The following is a 22,107-nucleotide window of genomic DNA, read 5'->3' as shown; positions in this document are numbered from 1 at the left end:
GCCTGGCCCATTCTTGAACTTTTTAACAAAGGAACAACCCTACCTTAAAAAACAAAAACCCAGCTTATAAAATCCACTTGACAGTCCTGGGCAAACAGAGTTCTTTACAACAGCGAGGCTGGGTGCAGTGGCCAGCACCTGGCAGAGCTTACCTGCAGGAAACTGTCCTGGCAGCAGAGGAACTCACTCTTCTTCATGATGGACTCTGTGGTCAGGATCAGCTCGTTTTTGCTGAGAGCAGGCTCACTCGGACACGGGAAGACTGCCTCAAGTATTAAAAGAAAATTATATTATGTGTAGGGGCCACAGAGAGGGGGCAGGAGTAGATGTGAGAACTTACAAGGGATAAAATGACCTTACCCGAGGTAAGCTTTTAGCAACCTGTGATTTTTCTTTCAAAACAAATTGTGGACTCTACCTTTCATGTGAAGATGAAAACTGGATAAATGGAGACTCCATCCTACGCAAAAATTTCTGGGCTATTCAGCAGGTGTTGTCCCATTATAACTTCCCAGCCTTCGCCACCTCCCCGCCCCCCACTAGATTTACATTAAAAATATAAACTGTTATTTAAAAAACTCAAACATTTCAAGAGTGAAAATACTCTCCCACCTCTCAAGCTCATAAATTTTTTTTTTTTTTTTTTTTTTTTCAGATGGAGTCTTGCTGGATTGCCAAGGCTGGAGTGCAGTGGCGCCATCTCGGCTCACTGCAACCTCCGCCTGCCAGGTTCAAGTGATTCTCCTGCCTCAGCCTCCCGAGTAGCTGGGACTACAGGCGTGCACCACCATGCCCGATTAATTTTTTTGTATTTTTAGTAGAGACGGGGTTTCACCATCTTGGCCAGGATGGTTTCGAACTCCTGACCTCAAGTGATCTGCCCGCCTCAGCCTCCCAAAGAACTAGGATTGTAAGTGTGAGCCCTGACAGAATTTCCTCTTTTTTTCTCTCCTCTGCTTTGTCCAAGTTGACTCAACGTTTTAATGGCTGCATTATTATTCTTTTGTATAGACAGACCATCATGTATTTGAACTATCCTCTAGTGATGGTTTGCCTTTACGGTAAGCAGCCTGGAAAAAACATTCTTGGCATAGTTAGACCATTTTTAGAGGACAAAAGGAGTTTCTGTAAGGTAAACTATTGGGTCAAAAGGGACACATATTTAAAACTCAGACTGATACTGTCCAACTACTCTCCAAAAAGGTTGTTCCAAGTTATATTCTCAAAGTATGTGAAGTGTGCCTGCTTTCCAATACCCATGACTTACAAAACTGGTCTCTAGTGCGCTCTACTTGACACAGAGAGAAACCAAACAGTCCTCTTCTGTTGGCATTTGATTACTACCAACACTAGACTTTCAACTGAAAACAACTTTTTTTTGGTCTTTTTTTTTTTTTTTAAGACAGGGTCTTGCTCTGTCACCCAGGCTGGAATATAGTGGTGAGATCAGCTCACTGTGGCCTCAAACTCCTGGGCTTAAGGATTCACCTGCCCTAGCCTCCTGAGTAGCTGGAACTTCAGGTGCATGCCATCATCCTTGGCAAATTCTTTTTTTGTTTTTTGAGATGGAGTCTCACTCTGTCGCCAGGCTGGAGTGCAGTGGTGCGATGTTGGTTCATTGCAACCTCCAACTCCCTGGTTCAAGTGATTCTCTTGCCTCAGCCTCCTGAGTAGCTGGGATTACAGGCACGTACCATCACACCCAGCTAATTTTTGTATCTTTACTAGAGATGGGGTTTCACCATGTTGGCAGGATGGTCTCCATCTCTTGATCTTGTGATCCGCCCAATCTCTGGCTAATTCTCTTTTTTTTTTTTTTTTTTTTTTGAGACAGAGTCTCTCTCAGTCGCCCAGGCTGGAGTGCCATGGCTCAATCTCGGCTCAATGCAAGCTCTGCCTCCTGGGTTCACGCCATTCTCCTGCCTCAGCCTCCTGAGTAGCTGGGACTACAGGCATCCGCCACCACACCCAGCTATTTTTTTTGCATTTTTTTTTAGTAGAGACGGTGTTTCACCGTGTTAGCCAGGATGGTCTCGATCTCCTGACCTCGTGATCCGCCCACCTCGGCCTCCCAAAGTGCTGGGATTACAGGCATGAGCCACCGCGCCCGGCCTGGCTAATTCTTTAAAAAAAAATATATATATATATATATATATAATATATATATATATATAATATATATTATATAAATATATATAATATATATTATATAAATATATATATATATATATTATATAATATATATATATATATATATTATATAAATATAATATATATATTATAAATATATATAATATATATTATATAAATATATATAATATATATTATAAATATATATAATATATATTATATAAATATATATATATATATATTATATAAATATATATATATATATATATTATATAAATATATATAATATATATTATATAAAATATATATATATATATATTATATAAATATATATATATATATATATTATATAAATATATATATATATATATATATATATTTTTTTTTTGAGACGGAGTCTTGCTCTGTTGCCCAGGCTGGAGTGCAGTGGCGCAATCTCGGCTCACTGCAAGCTTCCCCTCCCTGGGTTCACACCACTCTCCTGCCTCAGCCTCCCGAGTAGCTGGGACTACAGGCGCCCACCACCACGCCTGGCTAATTTTTTGTATTTTTAGTAGAGACGGGGTTTCACCGTGTTAGCCAGGATGGTCTAGATCTCCTGACCTCGTGATCCACCTGCCTTGGCCTCCCAAAGTGCTGGGATTACAGGCGTGAGCCACCGCGCCCGGCTTTAAAAAATATTTTTTTAGAGATCGAGTTTTTACTCTGCTGCCCAGGCTGATCTCAAACTTCTCGCCTCAAGTGATTCTCCTGCGCTGGCCTCCCAAATTGCAAGGATTCTAGGTGTAAGCCACTGCGCCTGGCCTTTTTGCTTTAAATATTGGAAATTTTAAAAAAAAAATTGTTTTTTTCTTTTTTTTTATAGAGATGGGATCTCACTTTGCTGCCCAGGCTGCTCTTAAACTCGTGGCCTCAAGTGATCCTCCTGCCTTGACCTCCCAAAGTGCTGTGATCACAGGCATAAGCCATTGTGCCTGGCCCTTCCCTTTTAATATTGGAAAATTATACAGAGTAACACAAAGAAAAAAGATACTAATCCAGTGCTTGGGATTATAAATACTGAAGTATTTATTAACTGCAAGTGATAGTCCAAACAGTACTTCCATCCTAAAGAAACATCCTTAAAAACACTCTAACCCCAGATATAATGCTAAATCTTACTTTGATGTTGTCTAGAACCCTTTTAAACTCCAAAGGTTCATCTTTTCCCTCCATAGCTGCAGGATCTAAGCCATCTCCTCCGTAAATGAACTGGATAATATCGCCAGTAGAGCTTCGGACTGTCAGATCATACTGGGAGCAAAGATCTTCAAGAGATTTGACAAGCCTTCGCTAAAGGAAAAGGAGGAAAAAGCTCAGCTGCTTTGGGAAGACTAGTCACATGTGGAGAGGATAAGATTTGCAACTCAGGAGTCTCAAGGTTACAAGCACTTTAATCACATAAAAATACTTTATTAGAAATCCCTTAAAAACAGATCTCTCCCCCCAAGAACAAGAGCAAGAATGCCTTACTAGCCTGTGCAGTGGGATTTGGAATATGCTCCAACTTCCAGCATTTTAGTGTATTTTAGAACACATGCAACTTAAGCCCCATCACCCACAAAGGACTCTGCAAACACTGTTTTCCTAGGCTGTTTTGCCTTCCTTCTCTTTCTCCCTAAGGTATAAATTAATGCAATAGCTTTGCATTTCTAAACAGAACTTAAGCCAGGACCCCTGCAGACTTCAATATGAATTACAAAGGATCAGGTGCAGGCCCTCTTCTGGGACAGAGGGGGAAGAAGAGAGAACAGGAACAGTATTGTGTTAGAACCAGCAGGCAGCAATGGCTTCTCAAATCTGCTTAGGGAGAACCGTCCACCAGCTGAACACTCCAGCCAGCAATGCTATGGTGGCTCAGTGAATTAAAGAGAAAGGAATCTTCCTCTAGGCAACTTCAAAACAAAAATTCAAAAAAAAACCCTTATGCCAGAACTAATTTGGTTTACGTTAACACCCTGCTCTGGCAAAGTCATACTCTCTAATTCAAAAAGTAAAGACAAAAAAATTAAGTCAAAACACACATTATGGCAAGAGTGGTAAAAGTATTTCACAGTCTGTTGAGTTTCTGACAAAAGCAGCATGCTCCAACACTGAAGGGCAATTTCCCTTCGAAAGATGATTAATTGTATTCCGTGAATGACACACAAAAAAAGATGATTAAAAGTATCAGACAATGATACACGAGGTACAGGAAAGATGATGGAAATAGGCGTCTACTGATTTGGAAATAGGTGTCCACTGTCACCCTAATCACAGTGTTTGTTCTGGCCCACTCATTCACATCTCTGGTTTATCTACCCTGGTTTTCCCGCTTGCAAAGGGCCATGCTTAAACAGTAGCGAGAGAGAAGACACAAAGCTACAGCAAGTTCATGGCCCAGCAACTTGTAGCATTGACTTTATCTGGTGTTTTAAGTAATCAAAAACATTACTTAAAAAAATGAACAAATTGTTGAATAGGGAGTACAGGGACTGAAAAGACATCTTTTGCCTGTGGTCTTATGGAAGAACATAAGAAGACGTATTTTTCACTCCTCGGTCATTAGGGGTACTTTTGTGGCAAAGTTTGAGAAGCATAAATGCTGAGAAGCCTCTAGTTTAGCCCTGTGCCCCAGAGTCTATTATCTCAGAGCTATACACTCTCTGGGGAAATGCTTTCCTTCTAAGCATCCAAGCCCTGCAGCAAGCACTGGAATAGGTCATTAGAGTTAATTAGAATGATATTAATAATGAGTTACATAAATAGTTGCAAAGAGAGAGGCAGAGGCCTCGCAATAACCCTCATTGTCACGTGTTAGTAAAGCAAGGCTTAGTGAGGTTGAATGACATATCCCACGATGTACTTCCAGTCACGTTCTCCTCTAACAGCGCTTTGCTATGCGTGGCTTTGGCCTGGTCTTGATCATCATAAGATGATTTGGAACATACAACATTTTTTTGGTTGTTCATTTCCAGGGCATCTACCTTTCTAATTTTTTCCTTTTAAATTTAACCCAAGACTATATACCTTACAGCTCATGTGCAAAACATGCAAACACTCAATAGTCAAAACCCACAGAGCCCTGTCCTGCTCTGTTGCTAATGGCCTACATTTCTTCAGGTTACCTGCATGTATCCTGTTTCAGCTGTCTTTACAGCCGTGTCGACTAGACCTTCCCGGCCGGCCATTGTGTGGAAGAAAAACTCAGTTGGTGTCAAACCAGAATAAAAGCTATTAGCCACAAAGCCTTTGGCAGCTGGGAGCTAAAGAGAGGTAGAAAAAAGAAAAATCAAACAAAAAAAGTTCAAGGCCCACGATTCTGAAATCCACTCAAATCAGAAAATGCCCCACCTTGAGACTATAAATACCTGGCCAGTATATTCTTACGAAATGGCAGGCTTTCTATGCCCTTTCCTGACGGAGAAATACTTTATACCAGGGACAAGGAGAATGAGGGCCCAGCCCGGGCTGGTGCTGGTGCCAGTGGCAGGCAAGTGGCACAGGAGAGGGAAACCTAAGATCCGGCTGCTCTCCTTAAAGTAGGCAAGCAGTCAAGGACCTCAGAGGACACCCTGTGGATGGAGGCTGCCTGCCCGTTCCCTGGGAAATGACACCTTCAACACATCCTTCCTGTGGGCCAGACCTGCCCGCCTCCAAAACATAACCGTGCATTGTTAATATCTACAGGGTTTCATTCTGGGCACTGAAAATGTTCTAAAAGTAGATTGTAGTGATGGCTGCACAGCTCTGTGAGTATATTAACAATCACTGAACTGTATGCCTTACATGGGTAAATTACATATGAAGTATAATTGTAATACTTACATATGAAGTGTATATATATATGTATTTATTTGTAGAGATGGGGTCTTGCTATGTTGGCCAGACGAACTCCTGGCCTCAAGCAATCCTCTCGCCTTGGCCTCCCAAAGAGCTAGGATTTCAGGCATGAGATACTGTGCCTGGCCAGAACTGTATCTTAATAAAATGGCAAAAAAAAAAAAAAAAATATATATATATATATATATATATATGTGTATATATATATATATATATAACTCCATATGAAATTGGCCAATAGTCTTTGATCTGAATAGGTCTGTGTTCCTTGGAGGGACGTGTACTTGAAGAGGTCTTCATAGTTCTACCTGATCTGCTACCGCTTACCTTTGAGTGTTTTTCAAAGTGAGGCAGGGACCTGTTTTCAAAGCCGTCTGGCACTCGAGAGCCACTGATGGCCTGCTGTCCCACACAGGCAATCATCTGTGATATGTTAATGAAGGAACCTGGGGACATGGGCCAGAAATGTAACATTCATTTACCAAAATGACACTAATTGAAGTGCATGCAGAATGGAAGGGTAAAACAGGAATAGGCCCTTATGCTCAACAAGGTCATGGTCCTGGAACAGTAGAAGACAGAAATACAATCAAGACAACAAGGAGCTGTCAGAAACCCAAGAAAGGCGGAATGAGGGCGAGAGGAGCCAGGAGCATATGTGGGTTGGAGGAAAGGCTGGGGAAGTGACAGGCGAGTCTTCAAGGACGCTTCAGCAAGTCCAGGTTGGACTCCTGGAGGACATTATGATTTGGACATAAAGGGAGAGGGGGAGGAATTCCAAAGTGGGTGGGAAAGTGGGAAGCAAAGACAGAGAAATGGGAAAATGTGGGCTATGTCCTGAGGGCAGGAAGCAGGAGAGCAATGGGGTGAAAGGCAGCAAAGTTAAAGAGACTGGACTTTATCCTGTTAAAAAAAAAAGTGTATAGAAATAGAAGCACAGAGGTGTTGAATTGAATGTATTATCATAAAACCAAATGCTTTGAGGGCCTCAGTATCTACAAAATTAAAGAATTCTGCCACATCATTAAGTACATTAAAAAATCCCTGCTTTCTTTCTTCTTCAACCTGCCTGACTTGCCGGGCTCAAGTGATCCTCCCACCTTAGCCTCCTGAGTAGCTGGGATGACAGGCACAAGTCACCATGCCCAGCTAATTTTTTTTTTTGTATTTTTTTATAGAGACGCGGTTTCAGCATATTGCCCAGGCTGATCTCGAACTCCTGGGCTCAAGCAATCCATGGGCCTCGGCCTCCCAAAGTGCTGGGATTATAGGCATGAACCACTGCATGTGGCCTCATCTTTTTTTAAAGACCACGTTTGCTCAAAGCACCCTCAAACTCAGAATCCACACACATTACCAACAAGTTCCTCCAAAGCAGTTACATTTCCCAAAATGCAAATAATTAAGTCTCCCTGATTTAAAAAGATCCCCTTAAATAAATGAAATGCCTGTTTGGAGTTGTGACTATCACATTTTCTGGAGTCAAACAGCCTGTACGGAGAACACACTGCCAGCAGGAGAGAGAGGGGCATGCACACCTTTGGAGCCACACAGAGCCATGGTGAGGGGGCTGTTGCTCTTGTCCAGCTCCCGGAGGCAAGCGCTGCCGGCGTGGTCACGGATCACAGACAGCTCCTTCAGGATCAGTGCCTAGTGGGAGAAAAGGAGATCCTTGGTGGGTTGTCCTCATTGCCTCTGTGGATTACAAATGTTCAATCTAACATTTAAAGAAATTTGAAAATACTGAGGCAAGATGCCCGATTTCCGATCAATAAATGTTTCAGAACCTTAGAGGAGGAAAATGCTCTGGCTATATGAACATGTGCATCTTCTACAAGGTTCTAAAATTGGTGCATAAGGCAAAAAGTTTTTCTTTTTTTTGTTTTTGTTAGAGACAGGATCTTACTCTGTTGCTGAGGCTGGTGTACAATGGCATAATCACAGCTCACTGCAGCCTCAAACTCCCAGGCTCAAGAGATCCTCCTGACCCAGACCCCTGAGTAGCTAGAACTACAGGTATATGTCCCTACCAGGCCTGGCTAATTTTTAGATTTTTTTTTTGTAGAGATGGGGTCTTGCTATGCTGCCCAGGTTCGTCTTGAACTCCTGGCCTCAAGGGATCTTCCTGCCTTGATTATAGGCATAAGCCACCAAGCCTGGCCTAAAATTGACAGTAATAAAAACTTGAAAACTCCTTTAAATGGCCCATAAGGTGGAATGTATGGCTTTGTGTATGCTATCCAACAAAATATCTGTATATAAATAGCTGTGTGGACACACACATGCACCCCATACGAATGTATAAGATAATATGTGGTATGTAAAAGAGAATTGCTTGCACTGTTTGTAAATTTGTCTTTCTACTTATTCTTGCCAGGCACACATCTGAATGTCCACAAGCTAGGCATGTGATGAGGTGACTTCACAAGAATATTCCGGCTCATGAGCTCATCCACACAGTTACTCCTCAACTTACAAACTAGGATGCTGAATCAGTTAGGAGTCTGGTTCCATGAAAAATTGCTGCTGCTGAGGCCTCAAGTAATTTTCCAGGAGGTACCAGTGAGGGATATCCTCTTCTCCCTCTTTAAGACTCAGAGAAAGTAAGATTAAGAATGAGCTAATGGTAAATACCTTACACAATTCTGGTTTCTCCCTGCTTTAGAAAATGTATTTCACCAGAAAACTTCCCAGTGCTTAAACAGCCTTTCTTCCACACTCAGGTGAGTCAGAGCTCAGTGCCACAGGTTATCGGTGAGGCAGAAAATGGCCAGGCGAAAGCCTGGTGCACTCAGACTGCTGACCTGGGTTGTTCAGGGAGTTTCAGGTTCTCACAGGCTGGTGGTGATTCTGATTCCGACCCCTGCTGGTTGAGATCTTAGCTAAAATAGTTTCAAATGAGGGGCAGCAGACTGGGGATGTGACTATTAGACATGAATTCTCCCTCTTCTGCATCCAAGTCTCTTTCAAAGACCATACATTCAAAGAGCTGTGGTGAGGCTAGGCGCGGTGGCTCATGTCTGTAATTCCAGCACTTTGGGAGGCCGAGGTGGGTGGATCACCTGAGGTCAGGAGTTTGAGACCAGGCCAACATGACAAAACCCTGGCTCTACTAAAAATACAAAAAAAATTTAGCTGAGCGTGGTGGTGGGTGCCTGTAATCCCAGCTACTCAGGATGTTGAGGCAGGGATAATTGCTTGCACCCAGGAGGTAGAGGTTGCAGTGAGCTGAGATTGAACCACTGCACTCCACCTGGGTGACAGAGTGAGACTCCATCTTAAAACAAAACAACAACAAGAAAAAAACTGGCTGGGCATGGTGTCTCACACCTGTAATCCCGGTACTTTGGGAGGCTGAGGCGGGTGGATCACTTGAGGTCAGGAGTTCGAGAACACCCTGGCCAACATGATGAAACCCCGTCTCTACTAAAAATACAAAAATTAGCTGGTCGTGGTGGCATGTGCCTGTAATCCCAGCTACTCGGGAGGGTGAGGCAGGAGAATCACTTGAACCAGGGAGTCAGCCGTTGCAGTGAGCCAAGATCATACTGGAGTGCTTCATAAAACTATGAAGAACGAGACTCAGTCTCAAACAAAAACAAAAACAAAAACAAACCAAACCCCCAAAAACCAAAGAGCTGTGGTGTCAGTTTCTACTTGAAGGATGCTGAAAATAGAAAAGGCAGGAGCACTCAAGTACCAGTTAGAGAAGGGACCTGAGTGTGCCACCAGAACAAGAGCAACCCCGTGTGGCTGAATGAACAGATAGCCATGTTTTCACCACCTGGATGTGAAAGCTAGGAGGGACATGAGGATCTGATGAAAGGCCCTACCCTCAGGAAACAAATGAGGATACACACAGTGAGCCCAGGGCCCCAACAGGACAGACGCCACTACCTTGACTTGCCCACTCCTTTGCTACCTCTCTTCAGGGCTCAGCCCAACCCCAGAGGGCACCACCTTAGCCACTGTGCACAGAAAGGGGCGACCCTGAACCAAAGGGCCGGGCTCACCTCCAGGGTCTCCTCAGCAGTGCAGCCAGGCTGCTGCTGCAGCTTGCCCGTGTTCAGGGCTTCGATGTACTCATCACATTTTTTGTAGCCGGCATTCAGCAACTCATACTTGGCCTTCAGCAGTCCTTGGCCAGGTGTGACATCACCGATCCCAATTGAGAAACCACGGTTAGCTGTAGAGTTGGTAGAGCAGGAAGAAAGGGCCATAAATGAGACTCTGTAAACCTACTAAATATAGTTTATGCCTGCTAGATACAGTTTGTACTATATATAAACTATGTACAGTTTAAAGTATAAAAAAGTTTATATCTTCACAGAATTCATCACAATTCAGTTAAATAATGGCTTTCTTTCTCAGTCATTAGGGAGTTACACAAATGACTAAGACTCAACTGACTTCTCTCCGAGACCTTACGAACTGGTGGGGAAACACAATACTGTATCCAACTATTATCCAAAGCAGAGTGACATTAAACACTAAAGTGTGGCCTGAGGGCTGGGTGCAGGGGCTCAGGCCTGTAATCCTAGCACTTTCGGGGGCTGAGGCAGGAGGCTCACTTGAGCTCAGATGTTTGCGATCAGCCTCATCCCTACAAAAACCTTAAAAAATTAGCTGGGCATGGTGGCACATGCCAGTAGTCCCAGCTACTTGGGAGGTGGAGGTTGCAATGAGCCATAATCACATCACTGCGCTCCAGCCTGGGCAACAGAGCAAGACCCTGAGTCACACACATACACACACACAAAGTATTCTACACCTTTGATGGAACTAGGTGCCACCATCGATCCTAGCCACAGTATACTGTATGTAGAAATAAAGTGAGTGAATGATGGCTTCTGGCTTAGCAGGATAGGAAAGTATGACCAACAAGTACTTGCAGATGAGAGGATTAATGGGCCTGGAAAGGCTCAGAAATGAGATCATTAGGTTCTGCAAATGCTGGAGATGATGAATGTGCTGGGAACAAGGAAACCTAGTGGAAAGTCTGTATAAGGAAGGCTCCAGGCCCTTAGTCCTGTAGGAGATGGGAGTTCACTCCCAGCGAAATGGAATCAGAGAGGCTCTGGGTCTGGAGATACCAGGCAGATGAAATAACTGTAAACAAGAGCACTGGGAGAAAGTCGGTATATTCCATGCTTGAGAACCCTAAGCCTGATTCCCTGTCAGCTCCCGGAATCCCAGTAGCCAGGTCTCTACCCTAAGTTAGGAGATGGAGACTGCAAAAGACATCTCTGGGAAATCAAGGTTCCCTAGAGAAAAGTGTTATGAATAAGGATATTTGGTAGCTCCTCAATAAGAGATTTTTTTCCTCAATAAAAAAACTGAGAGGACCATCAACCAGTCAGCTCCATTTCCAATCAGTGTTTCAGTCCTTACTCCTGAAGGACCACCAGATATTTGAGGAAAGATTTTAACATGGAAGACAAAAGACACAGATGCTCAGCAAAAGGAAACTAAAAGGACACAGAAAATTCAGGAAGCAAATATAATAAAACTATGATTATTATCTCAGTGTGATCAGAGAAGATACATTCAGGAATCAAAACAAGAAAGCTTTAAAAACAAAACAGGCCAGGCGCAGCGGCTCATGCCTGTAATCCTAGCACTCTGGGAGGCTGAGGTGGGTGGATTACTTGAGGTCAGGAGTTCGAGACCAGCCTGGCCAACACGGTGAAACCCTGTCTCTACTAAAAACACAAAAATTAGCCGGGTATGGTGGCAGGCACCTGTAGTCCCAGGTACTCGGGAGGCTGAGGCAGGAGAATCACTTGAACCCGAGAGGCGGAGGTTGCAGCGAGCCGAGATCGCGTCACGGCACTCCAGCCTAGTGACCGAGCAAGACTCCGTCTCAAAAAAAAAAAAAAAAAAAAAAAAAAAAAAAGAAACAAAACAAAACACTGCCTGTGAAGAGGAATACTGAAAAATAATATTGGAAATTAAATACATAATAGTGATAAAATTTTAAAAATCAATGGAAGTATTAAAAGATAAAGTGAATCTAGAATAAAGAAATGGCAAACAGAAGATAATTAGATAATTAATCCAGGAGTTCTAATATGTAATTAACAGAAATTCCAAAAAGAAAGAACAGAGAAAGTAAAAGAGAGAAAATTATTAAATAAATAACATAAGAAAATTTCCAGAATGGAAGGACACACAGTTGCAGATTAAAAGAGATTACTGGGTGCTTAGCACAATGAATGAAAAAAGACCCACATCAAAGGTACATTGTTGTGAACTTTCAGAGTGAGAAAAAAGAGAATTCTGAAAGTTTCTAGAATGAAAAAAACAATTCAAGGGCCAGGTATGGTGGCTCATGCCTGTAAGCCTAGTACTTTGGGAGGCAGAGGCAGGTGGATCACTTGAGCCCAGGAGTTCAAGACCAGCCTGGGCAACATAGTAAGACTTCATTTCTACAAAACTTAGTTGGGCATGGTGGCACGTGCCTGTAGTTCCAGCTGCGCCAGAGGCTGCAGAGAGCCAAGATCACACTACTGCACTCCAGCCTGAGTGACAGAGCAAGACCCTATCTTAAAAAAAAAAAAAAAAAAAAAATCAAATACAAAAACTGGAGAATAAGAATGACAATACCCGTTAACAACAACTCTGAAAACAGGAAGAAAGTAGAGCAGCACCTTCAAAATTCTGAGGGAAAATAATTTTCAATCTAAAATAGTATACCCAGGCAAGTGTAACAGTGGAATACAGATTTCTGGGGCATGCAAACATCACTTGACACATGGCACACTCAAAGCATGAGCAAACAAACAAACAAAATAGAGCAGTGAAAGCATAGTAGGCAAACACTGAGTAATTCTGGAGAACTGAATCATGGACAGCCCCAAGTGTTCTAGTGCTTCCACAGGTATCTTGGAAGCAGCCCATTAAGGATGTTTTATAATCTAACCCTGTCTGGAAGACGGTAGGGAGCTACTGCTGGTTTTGAGAAGAGAACTGAAAAGCAAATTCAAATCTGTTGTGAAACTATTCAGTAGAGTTAATTTCATTAATAACAGCACACATGATTTAGCCTGGAACAAGTATCTTTTTCTGTGTGTATATGTGTGGTGGGGATGAAATGGCAATAAAAGAACAAAATAACATAAACCCTTAAGACTGTAACAACTACAGCTTTAACTAAAAGGAGGATGCTGAGATACTCACACAGGTAGACAGGAGCCAGCCTGGCGAGCCGTGACATGGCATCCGCAGCTTCATTCTGTCCCCAGTCTCGCAGCAAAATGTAAAAAATATTGTTCTTGGATCCTGACCCTAGGGTTCCTTTGTCCATGCTGCCACTCATCAACTCACTGTTCTGAATTGTAACATCTGGAAGAATGATTATGTATTTAGACAAACAATTATTTATTACTTTGCTTTAATTCCAAAATGAATTTGAGACAATTGAGAAAATATGTTCCCATACTGACAGTTAAAGCAAAACAAATAGAAATTCTTCTCAAAAAAAATTTTTTTTTTTTTTTGGGGGGGGGGGTGGCGGTTGAAGGAAAACCTGGGAATTTTTGAAAAATATAAAAACTCCAAGGCCGGGCGCGGTGGCTCAAGCCTGTAATCCCAGCACTTTGGGAGGCCGAGACGGGTGGATCACGAGGTCAGGAGATCGAGACCATCCTGGCTAACACGGTGAAACCCCATCTCTACTAAAAAATACAAAAAACTAGCCGGGCGAGGTGGTGGGTGCCTGTAGTCCCAGCTACTCGGGAGGCTGAGGCAGGAGAATGGCGTGAACCCGGGAGGCGGAGCTTGCAGTGAGCTGAGATCCGGCCACTGCACTCCAGCCTGGGCGACAGAGCGAGACTCCGTCTCAAAAAAAAAAAACAAAAACAAACAAACAAAAAAACTCCAGTTAGTGTGTAGTCCTAACCCTGAAATATACCAGTTGACCCTCACTCTCCTCATGTGAACTGTGGGTAACAGTATCAGGCACTTGTTATCTTTATGTTATGGGATATTTTGAGCATCAGATGAGATAACATACAGTAAAGTGCTCTATAAACTGTAAACAATTTGTTACTCATATATTAAAAATGAACAAAGGTACCATCATGTACAGCCTATACAACAACAAAATGAAATTCATATACAAAAAGAAACAAAATATAGTCTAAAACAAGAAGCTGAAGTATTTTAAAGATCAGAGAGCATATTTCCAAAGAAATAAGCCTAAGGAGTATCAGTGCCCTTCAAAACATTTGCTCTTCATTAGAAGACAGCAGAAATCCTGACCTTCAGAAGAACCTGCAATTCAGTTCTTTAGTAGAGTCCTGGAGTTCCATTTCTAGTCCCGAGGTCTCGCTAGCAAAGCCCATTCTACATCAGTGCTACTCAAACTAGGCTGCTGGGGAACTGCTTGGTAGTGGTCTGGGTGAGCTAACGTGCTCACGTCAGAAAGTAACTCAATGGATGCTGGCTAAACAGCAGTGCTCTGTGGACTGCACTTCGGGTTGAACTGGTTTAGACGGACTCAGATGACCTGCATGTAAATTCTTTCCCTGGCTGGGTGTGCTGGCTCACAACTGTAATCCCAGCACTTTGGGAGGCTGAGGTGGGAGGATTGCTTGAGCCTAGGAGTTCGAGACCAACCTGGACAACATAGGGAGAACCTGTTTGTCTTAAAAAAAAAAAAAAAAAAAAAATCGATCCAGGCTGGGTGCAGTGGTTCATGCCTATAATCCCAGGACTTTGGGAGGGCAAGGTAGATCACTTGAGGTCAGGAGTTCAAGACCAGCCTGGCCAACATGGTGAAACCCTGTCTCTACTAAAAACACAAAAATAAGCCAGGCATGGTGGTGGGTGCCTGTAATCCAAGCTACATGGGAGGCTGAGGCAGGAGGATCGCTTGAACCCAGTAGGCGGAAGTTGCAGTCAGTTTAGATCGCGCCACTGCATTCCAGCCTGGGGGACAGAACGAGGCTCTCTCTCAAAAAAAAAAAAAAAAAAATTAAATGCCTTAAATAATAAAATCCTTGTTGATGACCAAAAAAAAAAAAGATGACAAAATAAAGACAAACTGTACTAAGTGACAAAAACTAGTCACTTAAGACAAAACACATTTAGAGAGAACATTCTAACTACTGCGTCACGTGTCTACATGATCTCTACTTTTAAGAGAAATGGGGAATTACATCTGAGAGAAGAAATACCAGCTACGTTTTCCTGAAGAATAAGCTTTCCACCTAAGGCTTAGAGAAACACTGAATTTGCTTGCTAAGTGAAGGTACCAGCAAAACTGACAACCAGCCACTTGCTTTTCTGTCCCGTCCTTCCTCCTCCCCACCCGAGTTCCATCCACTCACAGGAATCATTGGCACAGAGATCTTCCCCTTTGCCACAGTACTGCTTGCCCTTGGTTCGCAGGTTGGCCCTCACTGGATTGTCATCGCTAGGCCTGAGGATGACACTGAAGATCTGCTTTCCGGTCCACAGGGTGACAGGCTGAGGGATGGGAGGAAGCCTGAGAGTCAGTGGGCTGAGCCTGGTCTCAATCCCCCTTCAGTAGACAAAGCCAGACGGCCCAGGGACTGCACTCGAGCCTGGCACCAACACAGTTCCACTCACTTCACCAGTCCACCCACACGAACGCATACACACACCTGTGCACTGACACACAGCTCCCGCACACACCTTTAGGATCGTAGGCGGTGGGAGGCGAACTTTAATTTTCTCATCCTTGCCAACCAGTATTGAAGCAATGATTTGGCAAGCCTTGGCTCGATCAAAGAAAGTGTCCTTGAGAGTGAGGAGATAGGCACCTAAGCATTAGGGACCAACACAAAACAAAGAAAAGGAATGAAATTGTGAGAATATTGCAAGGTTTCAATTTTAAAATAAACTTGAACCATGACCAACAGCATGAATTAAAACAAACAGCCGCTTACTGGCTTTCTCCTTCAACTAGGATCTACCTCCACAGGAACATGACTTTGTTTTGTTCACTGCTGTATTCCCAGGCAAAGGGCACAGATTCCAAGCCAGACACTTGGTTTAGAAAATGCCCAGTCCATGAGAGGAGCTCACTAAAGACTTGCTGAATTAATGAATAACCAACCAATTAAAAAAAAAAACACACAAGGAGGTTCATGATCAAACTTAGTAAACAAAAATCCAAATTAAACACAGGCGATTAAATAGCTTTTCAAGTCATCACATGAATCACTATGAACGAGGAATACTGTGTTCCAGTCAGAAGTCTCCTTTCAAGTGAACTTCACCAACCCACCTGTTAGAAAATCCTGAATAGCAGCAATCAGTGGTTCCCCATTCCTCGGGGTTACAAGATTTGCTTTAGTCTGTGGGAAAAGTAAGCGCAGTCAGTTAGCTGTTCTTGGATGGATGATGCAGCCCAAAGCCTGAATCGCAAGGTTTTTGAATAGTTATGAACAAATACAGAGTAGCAGAAGGATGAGGCTGAGAAATGAAAGCCAGGGGTCTGAATCCCAGCTTTGTCACTAACTCCCAGTTCCTTTATCTGTCAAGGGGAAAGAAAAAAACCAGCAAGATTGACCTAGGAGGTTCCTACCAACACCAAAATGAAATACTAACTGAAGTTATTTCAGAATTCTATGAAAAACACTACCCATGTAAGAAGATTTTATTGTTGTTTGTTTTTGAGACAGATTCTTGCCTATAGCCCAGGCTAGAGTGCAGTGGTGTAAATATGGGTCACTGCAGCCTCAACCTTGTGGGGCTCAAGCAATCCTCCCAGCTCAGCCTCCCAAATAGCTGGGACTCCAGGCCCACATCATCATGCCCAGCTAAGCTTTTGCATTTTTTTGTGGAGACAGGGTCTTACTTTGTTGCCTAGACTGGTCTCGAACTCCTGGGCTCAACTGATCCTCCTGCCTTGGCCTCCCAAAGTGCCGGTATTATAGGCATAAGCTACTGGACCCAGCCCTATTGTCATTACTAAATGCACTTCTCCAAAGAAAATTCATTTCTGTGAATGAGGAGGAGCATTGTTACCTCTGAAGTCAACCAGTTCCACACTTGTCCACAATAACTACCGAACTGTTAAATGTCCCTTGGTTAAAACATTAAATTCTAATAATAATCAATCCAATAACAGAATTTAATTAAACATTTAATGAGGGCTATGTTGGGCAAAAAAGGGTGTTGGGTAGTAAAACATAATTAACTTATATAAAGAAGGCTGTGTGTGTATCAGAGTACATTTGCTCTAATCTTGATATGAAAATGTACATGTTTGTGGGTTTTCTGGGCCTTTTCACCCAGAAAGCAGGGTCCTCTCAGACAAAGGCCTATTACCACCTACTTCTGAGCCACTATCCAAAGCAGGGACCCTTCAACCAGAGTGGGAGACAGCTGTTCAGCCAGATGTGCCTCTTTATTGCACACTGCCTGACTGCTCTTACTCCTGGTTTAGAGACTCTCTCTGAGTGGGATACAGGTAGTCTAGAGGTAGAAGCAGAGTGCAAGCGGCTGAGATTCGTGAATTTTGAGAAAGTCTCCTGGGTAATTTGGGGCCACATCCAAATTAGAGCCCTATGAACTCCATTGAGAACAGCACCCTAAATCAGAACAACAGGCATTTTCTCACTTGAAATTGAGGAAACTTGTCCACATGGTAACTAAGGATTCTTCTACCCCCAAATCCTTGGAGCCTTTGTTTTATTATTGCCATTTGTAACCAATGAATATGTAGTTATAACACAATGTCCACAGTATGGATTCTCAATGGCAGAGTCAACAGCGAAGTCTAAATGGTTGGTTGCAAGCTGATGGCTATTATTCCTAGCAGCATTCTAAACATTACTTTTTGTAACAAAAATAATATATGCTCATTATAGAAAATAAATCTAAGGCCAGACGCAGTGGCTCACGCCTTTAATTCCAGAACTTTGGGAGGCCGAGGCGGGCCGATCGCCTGAGGTTGGGAGTTCCAGACCAGCCTGGCAAATGTGGTGAAACCCCGTCTCTCCTAAAAATACAGAATTAGCCAGGCGTGGTGGCAGATGTCTGTAATCCCAGCTACTTGGGAGGCTGAGGCAAGAAAATCACTTGAACCTGGAAGGTGGAGGTTGTGGTGAGCCGAGATCACGCCATTGTACTCCAGCCTGGGCAACAAGGGTGAAACTCTGTCTCAAAATAATAAATAAATAAAAAATAAAGAAAATAAATCTAAACATACAGACAACTTAAAACCCTAAAACCATGCATGTGATACTGAAAGCCTAAACCAACAGGTTTAAAAGCATCACATCAGAAATGGTTAAGTGTTTTTGGAGGTAGGGACACTTACAACTGTAAGACTTACCATTTCCTAATATAGGAAGCTGGAATACTGAAAAAAGAAAGCCTAAAGCTCTTAAATACTCAATAGCTGGGGATCATGAAGTTCAGGAGGGGAGAATCCTACACAGCAGGTGCCACATCCCACTGTGTTATTGCTGGGTCAGGAGTGTATAGTACATGTAGTGCCAACAGGTTTGTTTTCTTTTTTTTTCTTTTGAGACAGGGTCTTGCTCTGTTGCCCAGGCTGAACTGCAGTGGTGCAATCACAGCTCACTGCAGCCTCAACCTCCTGGGCCCAAGCAATCCTCCCACCTTAGCTTCCCAAGTAGCTGGGACTACAGGCGTGCATCACCACACCTGGCTAATTTTTGTAGTTTTTGTAGAGATGGAGTTTCGCCATGTTGTCCGGGCTGGTCTTGAACTCCTGAGTTCAAGTGAACCACCTGTCTAGGCTTCCCAAAGTGCTGGGATTACAGGCCTGAGCCACCGCGCCTGGCCTGTGCCAACAGTGAAAGCCCAACTGTAAGCTCCTTAACAGCAGGCATGTGCCTCACTATCACCAGTCTCCTGAAGCACCTACTGGGCACTCCTTACGCATGTGTAAAATAAAATGGTGGTAAGAGTTATTATCATTACATATAATACTGCATCCTTTAAGAAAATGAAGCATGTAGGCCGGGCGCGGTGGCTCAAGCCTGTAATCCCAGCACTTTGGGAGGCCGAGACGGGTGGATCACGAGGTCAGGAGATCGAGACCATCCTGGCTAACACAGTGAAACCCCATCTCTACTAAAAAAAAATACAAAAAAACTAGCCGGGCGAGGTGGCGGGCGCCTGTAGTCCCAGCTACTCAGGAGGCTGAGGCAGGAGAATGGCCTGAACCCGGGAGGCGGAGCTTGCAGTGAGCTGAGATCCGGCCACTGCACTCCAGCAAGGGGGACAGAGTGAGACTCCGTCTCAAAAAAAAAAAAAAAAAAAAAAGAAAAGAAAATGAAGCATGTAATATAGTTTAGGAAGGTTTCCGTTCAAAACGTTCAATAAAATGTATCGGTGCTTAAAGAATCTTCAGCTACTGGAAAATTTACTTAGGTAGGACGTCTTCGTCCCTGGTTACATCCAACACGGATATTCATATATTCTTTTCGTACCTTGTCATAACTGGCCCTCATGTATACATTTTCTCCCCAGAATCCATATTTATAGGCCAGAAAATCCCCTCAACACATCTGTTATAGACCCTAACTCATGTATACACTATAATTTCCAAGAGAGATTCTTCAAAGGCTCAAAAGAAACCAATAAAAAGAGAGATATATAGGCAGTTAGTGGTCGGTTTAAGAACAGAAAGAGCCTGGCTTCTTTGGCATTGTTAGTTGTGGTGGTGTTTTCACATAAGTTCCCCTTTGCCTCCTTTCAAGGAGCTGTTATGCAAAAGCTAGGCTGTGCCACCCTACATACCCCCATCAGAACAAGGGCCTCTGCTTTAGCTTCTTCTGTTTGAGGAAGATGAAGGTTCATTTCGTCACCATCAAAGTCAGCATTGTAGGGTGTACAGACACACTCATTAAATCTGAAGGTCCGGTGGGGCTTGACCCTGGCCTATGGAACACAAAACACAACACAACAAAACAAAACAGGAAGAGGACTTAGGCATTTATCCAAAAGCTCCTCGTTTTGAAACATTAAAAATGATTTCCTGGAAAACTTGGCACTGGCTTAAGAAAGTAGATTCCCAGTATGTTCTGTCGAGTAATATATATCATTTATGACTTATTCCCAGCCTGGCCAACATGGTGAAACCCCGTCTCTACTAAAAATACAAAAATTAGCCAGGCGTGGTGGCACACTTGGGAGGCTGAGGCAGGAGAACTGCTTGAACCCAGGAGGTGGAGGTTGCAGTGAGCCAAGATCGTGCCATTGCACCCCAGCCTGGGTGACAGAGCGAGACTCCATCTCAAAAAAAGAAGAACAAAAAGAAGACTCATTCGAGAAGCTTTATTAGATTGAACCAAAGCAGTGAATTTCAACAAAGGTGCCAATGTGAAGGCTTCTACTGGCCAAGGATGTCATGGTTTCAAGTATCAAAAAGATTAACAGAAGTTGATTAAAATACACTAACTAAATAAAAACCCATGTGTTTATAATGACACTGAAAAAAGAGAAAGTCAAAACAAACAAAAAACCCCAACCAGGCCGGGCGCGGTGGCTCAAGCCTGTAATCCCAGCACTTTGGGAGGCCGAGATGGGCGGATCACGAGGTCAGGAGATCGAGACCATCCTGGCTAACACGGTGAAACCCCATCTCTACTAAAAAATACAAAAAACTAGCCGGGCGAAGTGGCGGGCGCCTGTGGTCCCAGCTACTCGGGAGGCTGAGGCAGGAGAATGGCGTAAACCCGGGAGGCAGAGCTTGCAGTGAGCTGAGATCCGGCCACTGCACTCCAGCCTGGGCGACAGAGCCAGACTCAGTCTCAAAACAAACAAACAAACAAACAAACAAACAAAAAAACCCCCAACCAACCTTGTTGGAAGTTACTGAGCACTAATCCCCTTTTTTATTTGAGACAGAGTCTCACTCTATTGCCCTGGCTGGAGTGCAATGGCGCGATCTCGGCTCACTGCAACCTCTGTCTCCTGGGTTCAAGCGATTCTCCTGCCTCAGTCTCCTGAGTAGCTGGGATTACAGGCGAGTACTACCACGCCTGGCTAATTTTTGTATTTTAGTAGAGATGAGGTTTCACTGTTGGTCTAGAACTCCTGACCTCATGATCCACCCACCTTGGCCTCCCAAAGTGCTGGGATTACAGGCATGAGCCACCGTGCCCAGTCCTTTTTTTAAAAAAAATTTTTTGGCCGGGCGCAGTGGCTCAAGCCTGTAATCCCAGCACTTTGGGAGGCTGAGGCGGGTGGATCACGAGGTCAGGAGATCGAGACTATCCTGGCTAACATGGTGAAACCCCGTCTCTACTAAAAATACAAAAAACTAGCCGGGCGTGGTGGCGGGCGCCTGTAGTCTCAGCTACTTGGGAGGCTGAGGCGGGAGAATGGCGTGAACCCGGGAGGCGGAGCTTGCAGTGAGCCGAGATCAAGCCACTGCACTCCAGCCTGGGAGACACAGCGAGACTCCGTCTCAAAAAAAAAAAAAAAATTTTTTTCCTAAGCACATGAACACAGGAGAGCACTAAGTTCTTACTACTCAAAATGACAATAAAGGAAAAAGACTTAACCATTTACACTGCTTTTGCTTTAAGAGCTGCACCTCTGGGCAAGCAAACAGACCTAATTAACAAGGGGGTATTTTCCATTACAAGAATTCTAGATAATAAATGTGAAATGAATGATAGATTCAAAAAGTGGGCTTCCATTTTGTAGCCCAATAAAATAACACAGGCAATGATGATAAATGAATTAATTAGAATGAATTCACTGCTTGCATCTTGACTCAAACCACAAAAAAACATTTTTGAGACAAATGGAGAAATCTGAATATGAACCAGGTGTGGACCTGGCAATGCCAAGAGATGACTGTTAGTTTTGTTAGGTATGATTACAGCACCGTGGTTATGTAAGTTTTTCTTACAAACGTAAACTGAATACATATTGAAAACTGACACACATGTGGGTTCATTGAAGAAAAATGGGAAAGACAAAACAAGTGTGGCTAAATCTTGAAAATTATTGCATATAGAGGATGGGAATGTGTAAGTTCATTAGATCATTCTCTCTACTTTAGTGTACATTTGAAACTTTTCTTTTTCTTTTTTTTTTGAGATGCAGTTTTGTTCTGTCACCCAGGCTGGAATATAGTGGCGCAATGTCGGCTCACTG

General features: G+C 43.3%; 1 protein-coding gene across 1 annotated transcript in view; it reads right to left on the bottom strand.

The window, feature by feature from the left end:
• The window catches only part of POLR3A (RNA polymerase III subunit A), a 53,514-nt gene that overhangs the window by 17,738 nt on the left and 13,669 nt on the right, over nucleotides 1-22,107 (bottom strand). The window contains exons 11-21 of the mRNA XM_050803362.1: nucleotides 19,738-19,878; nucleotides 16,247-16,316; nucleotides 15,652-15,779; nucleotides 15,324-15,462; nucleotides 13,171-13,335; nucleotides 10,005-10,177; nucleotides 7,530-7,641; nucleotides 6,319-6,437; nucleotides 5,277-5,414; nucleotides 3,292-3,462; nucleotides 153-266 (exon numbers count right to left, since the gene is read on the bottom strand). Coding sequence (XP_050659319.1) covers nucleotides 153-266; nucleotides 3,292-3,462; nucleotides 5,277-5,414; nucleotides 6,319-6,437; nucleotides 7,530-7,641; nucleotides 10,005-10,177; nucleotides 13,171-13,335; nucleotides 15,324-15,462; nucleotides 15,652-15,779; nucleotides 16,247-16,316; nucleotides 19,738-19,878 — 1,470 coding nt within the window. The remainder of the gene's footprint in view (nucleotides 1-152; nucleotides 267-3,291; nucleotides 3,463-5,276; nucleotides 5,415-6,318; nucleotides 6,438-7,529; nucleotides 7,642-10,004; nucleotides 10,178-13,170; nucleotides 13,336-15,323; nucleotides 15,463-15,651; nucleotides 15,780-16,246; nucleotides 16,317-19,737; nucleotides 19,879-22,107) is intronic.

Source organism: Macaca thibetana, chromosome 9 (assembly GCF_024542745.1).
Source record: "Macaca thibetana thibetana isolate TM-01 chromosome 9, ASM2454274v1, whole genome shotgun sequence".
Taxonomy (NCBI): domain Eukaryota; kingdom Metazoa; phylum Chordata; class Mammalia; order Primates; family Cercopithecidae; genus Macaca; species Macaca thibetana.
The sequence above is the reverse complement of the archived record's forward strand: the minus strand, read 5'-3'. Positions and strand labels throughout refer to the sequence as shown.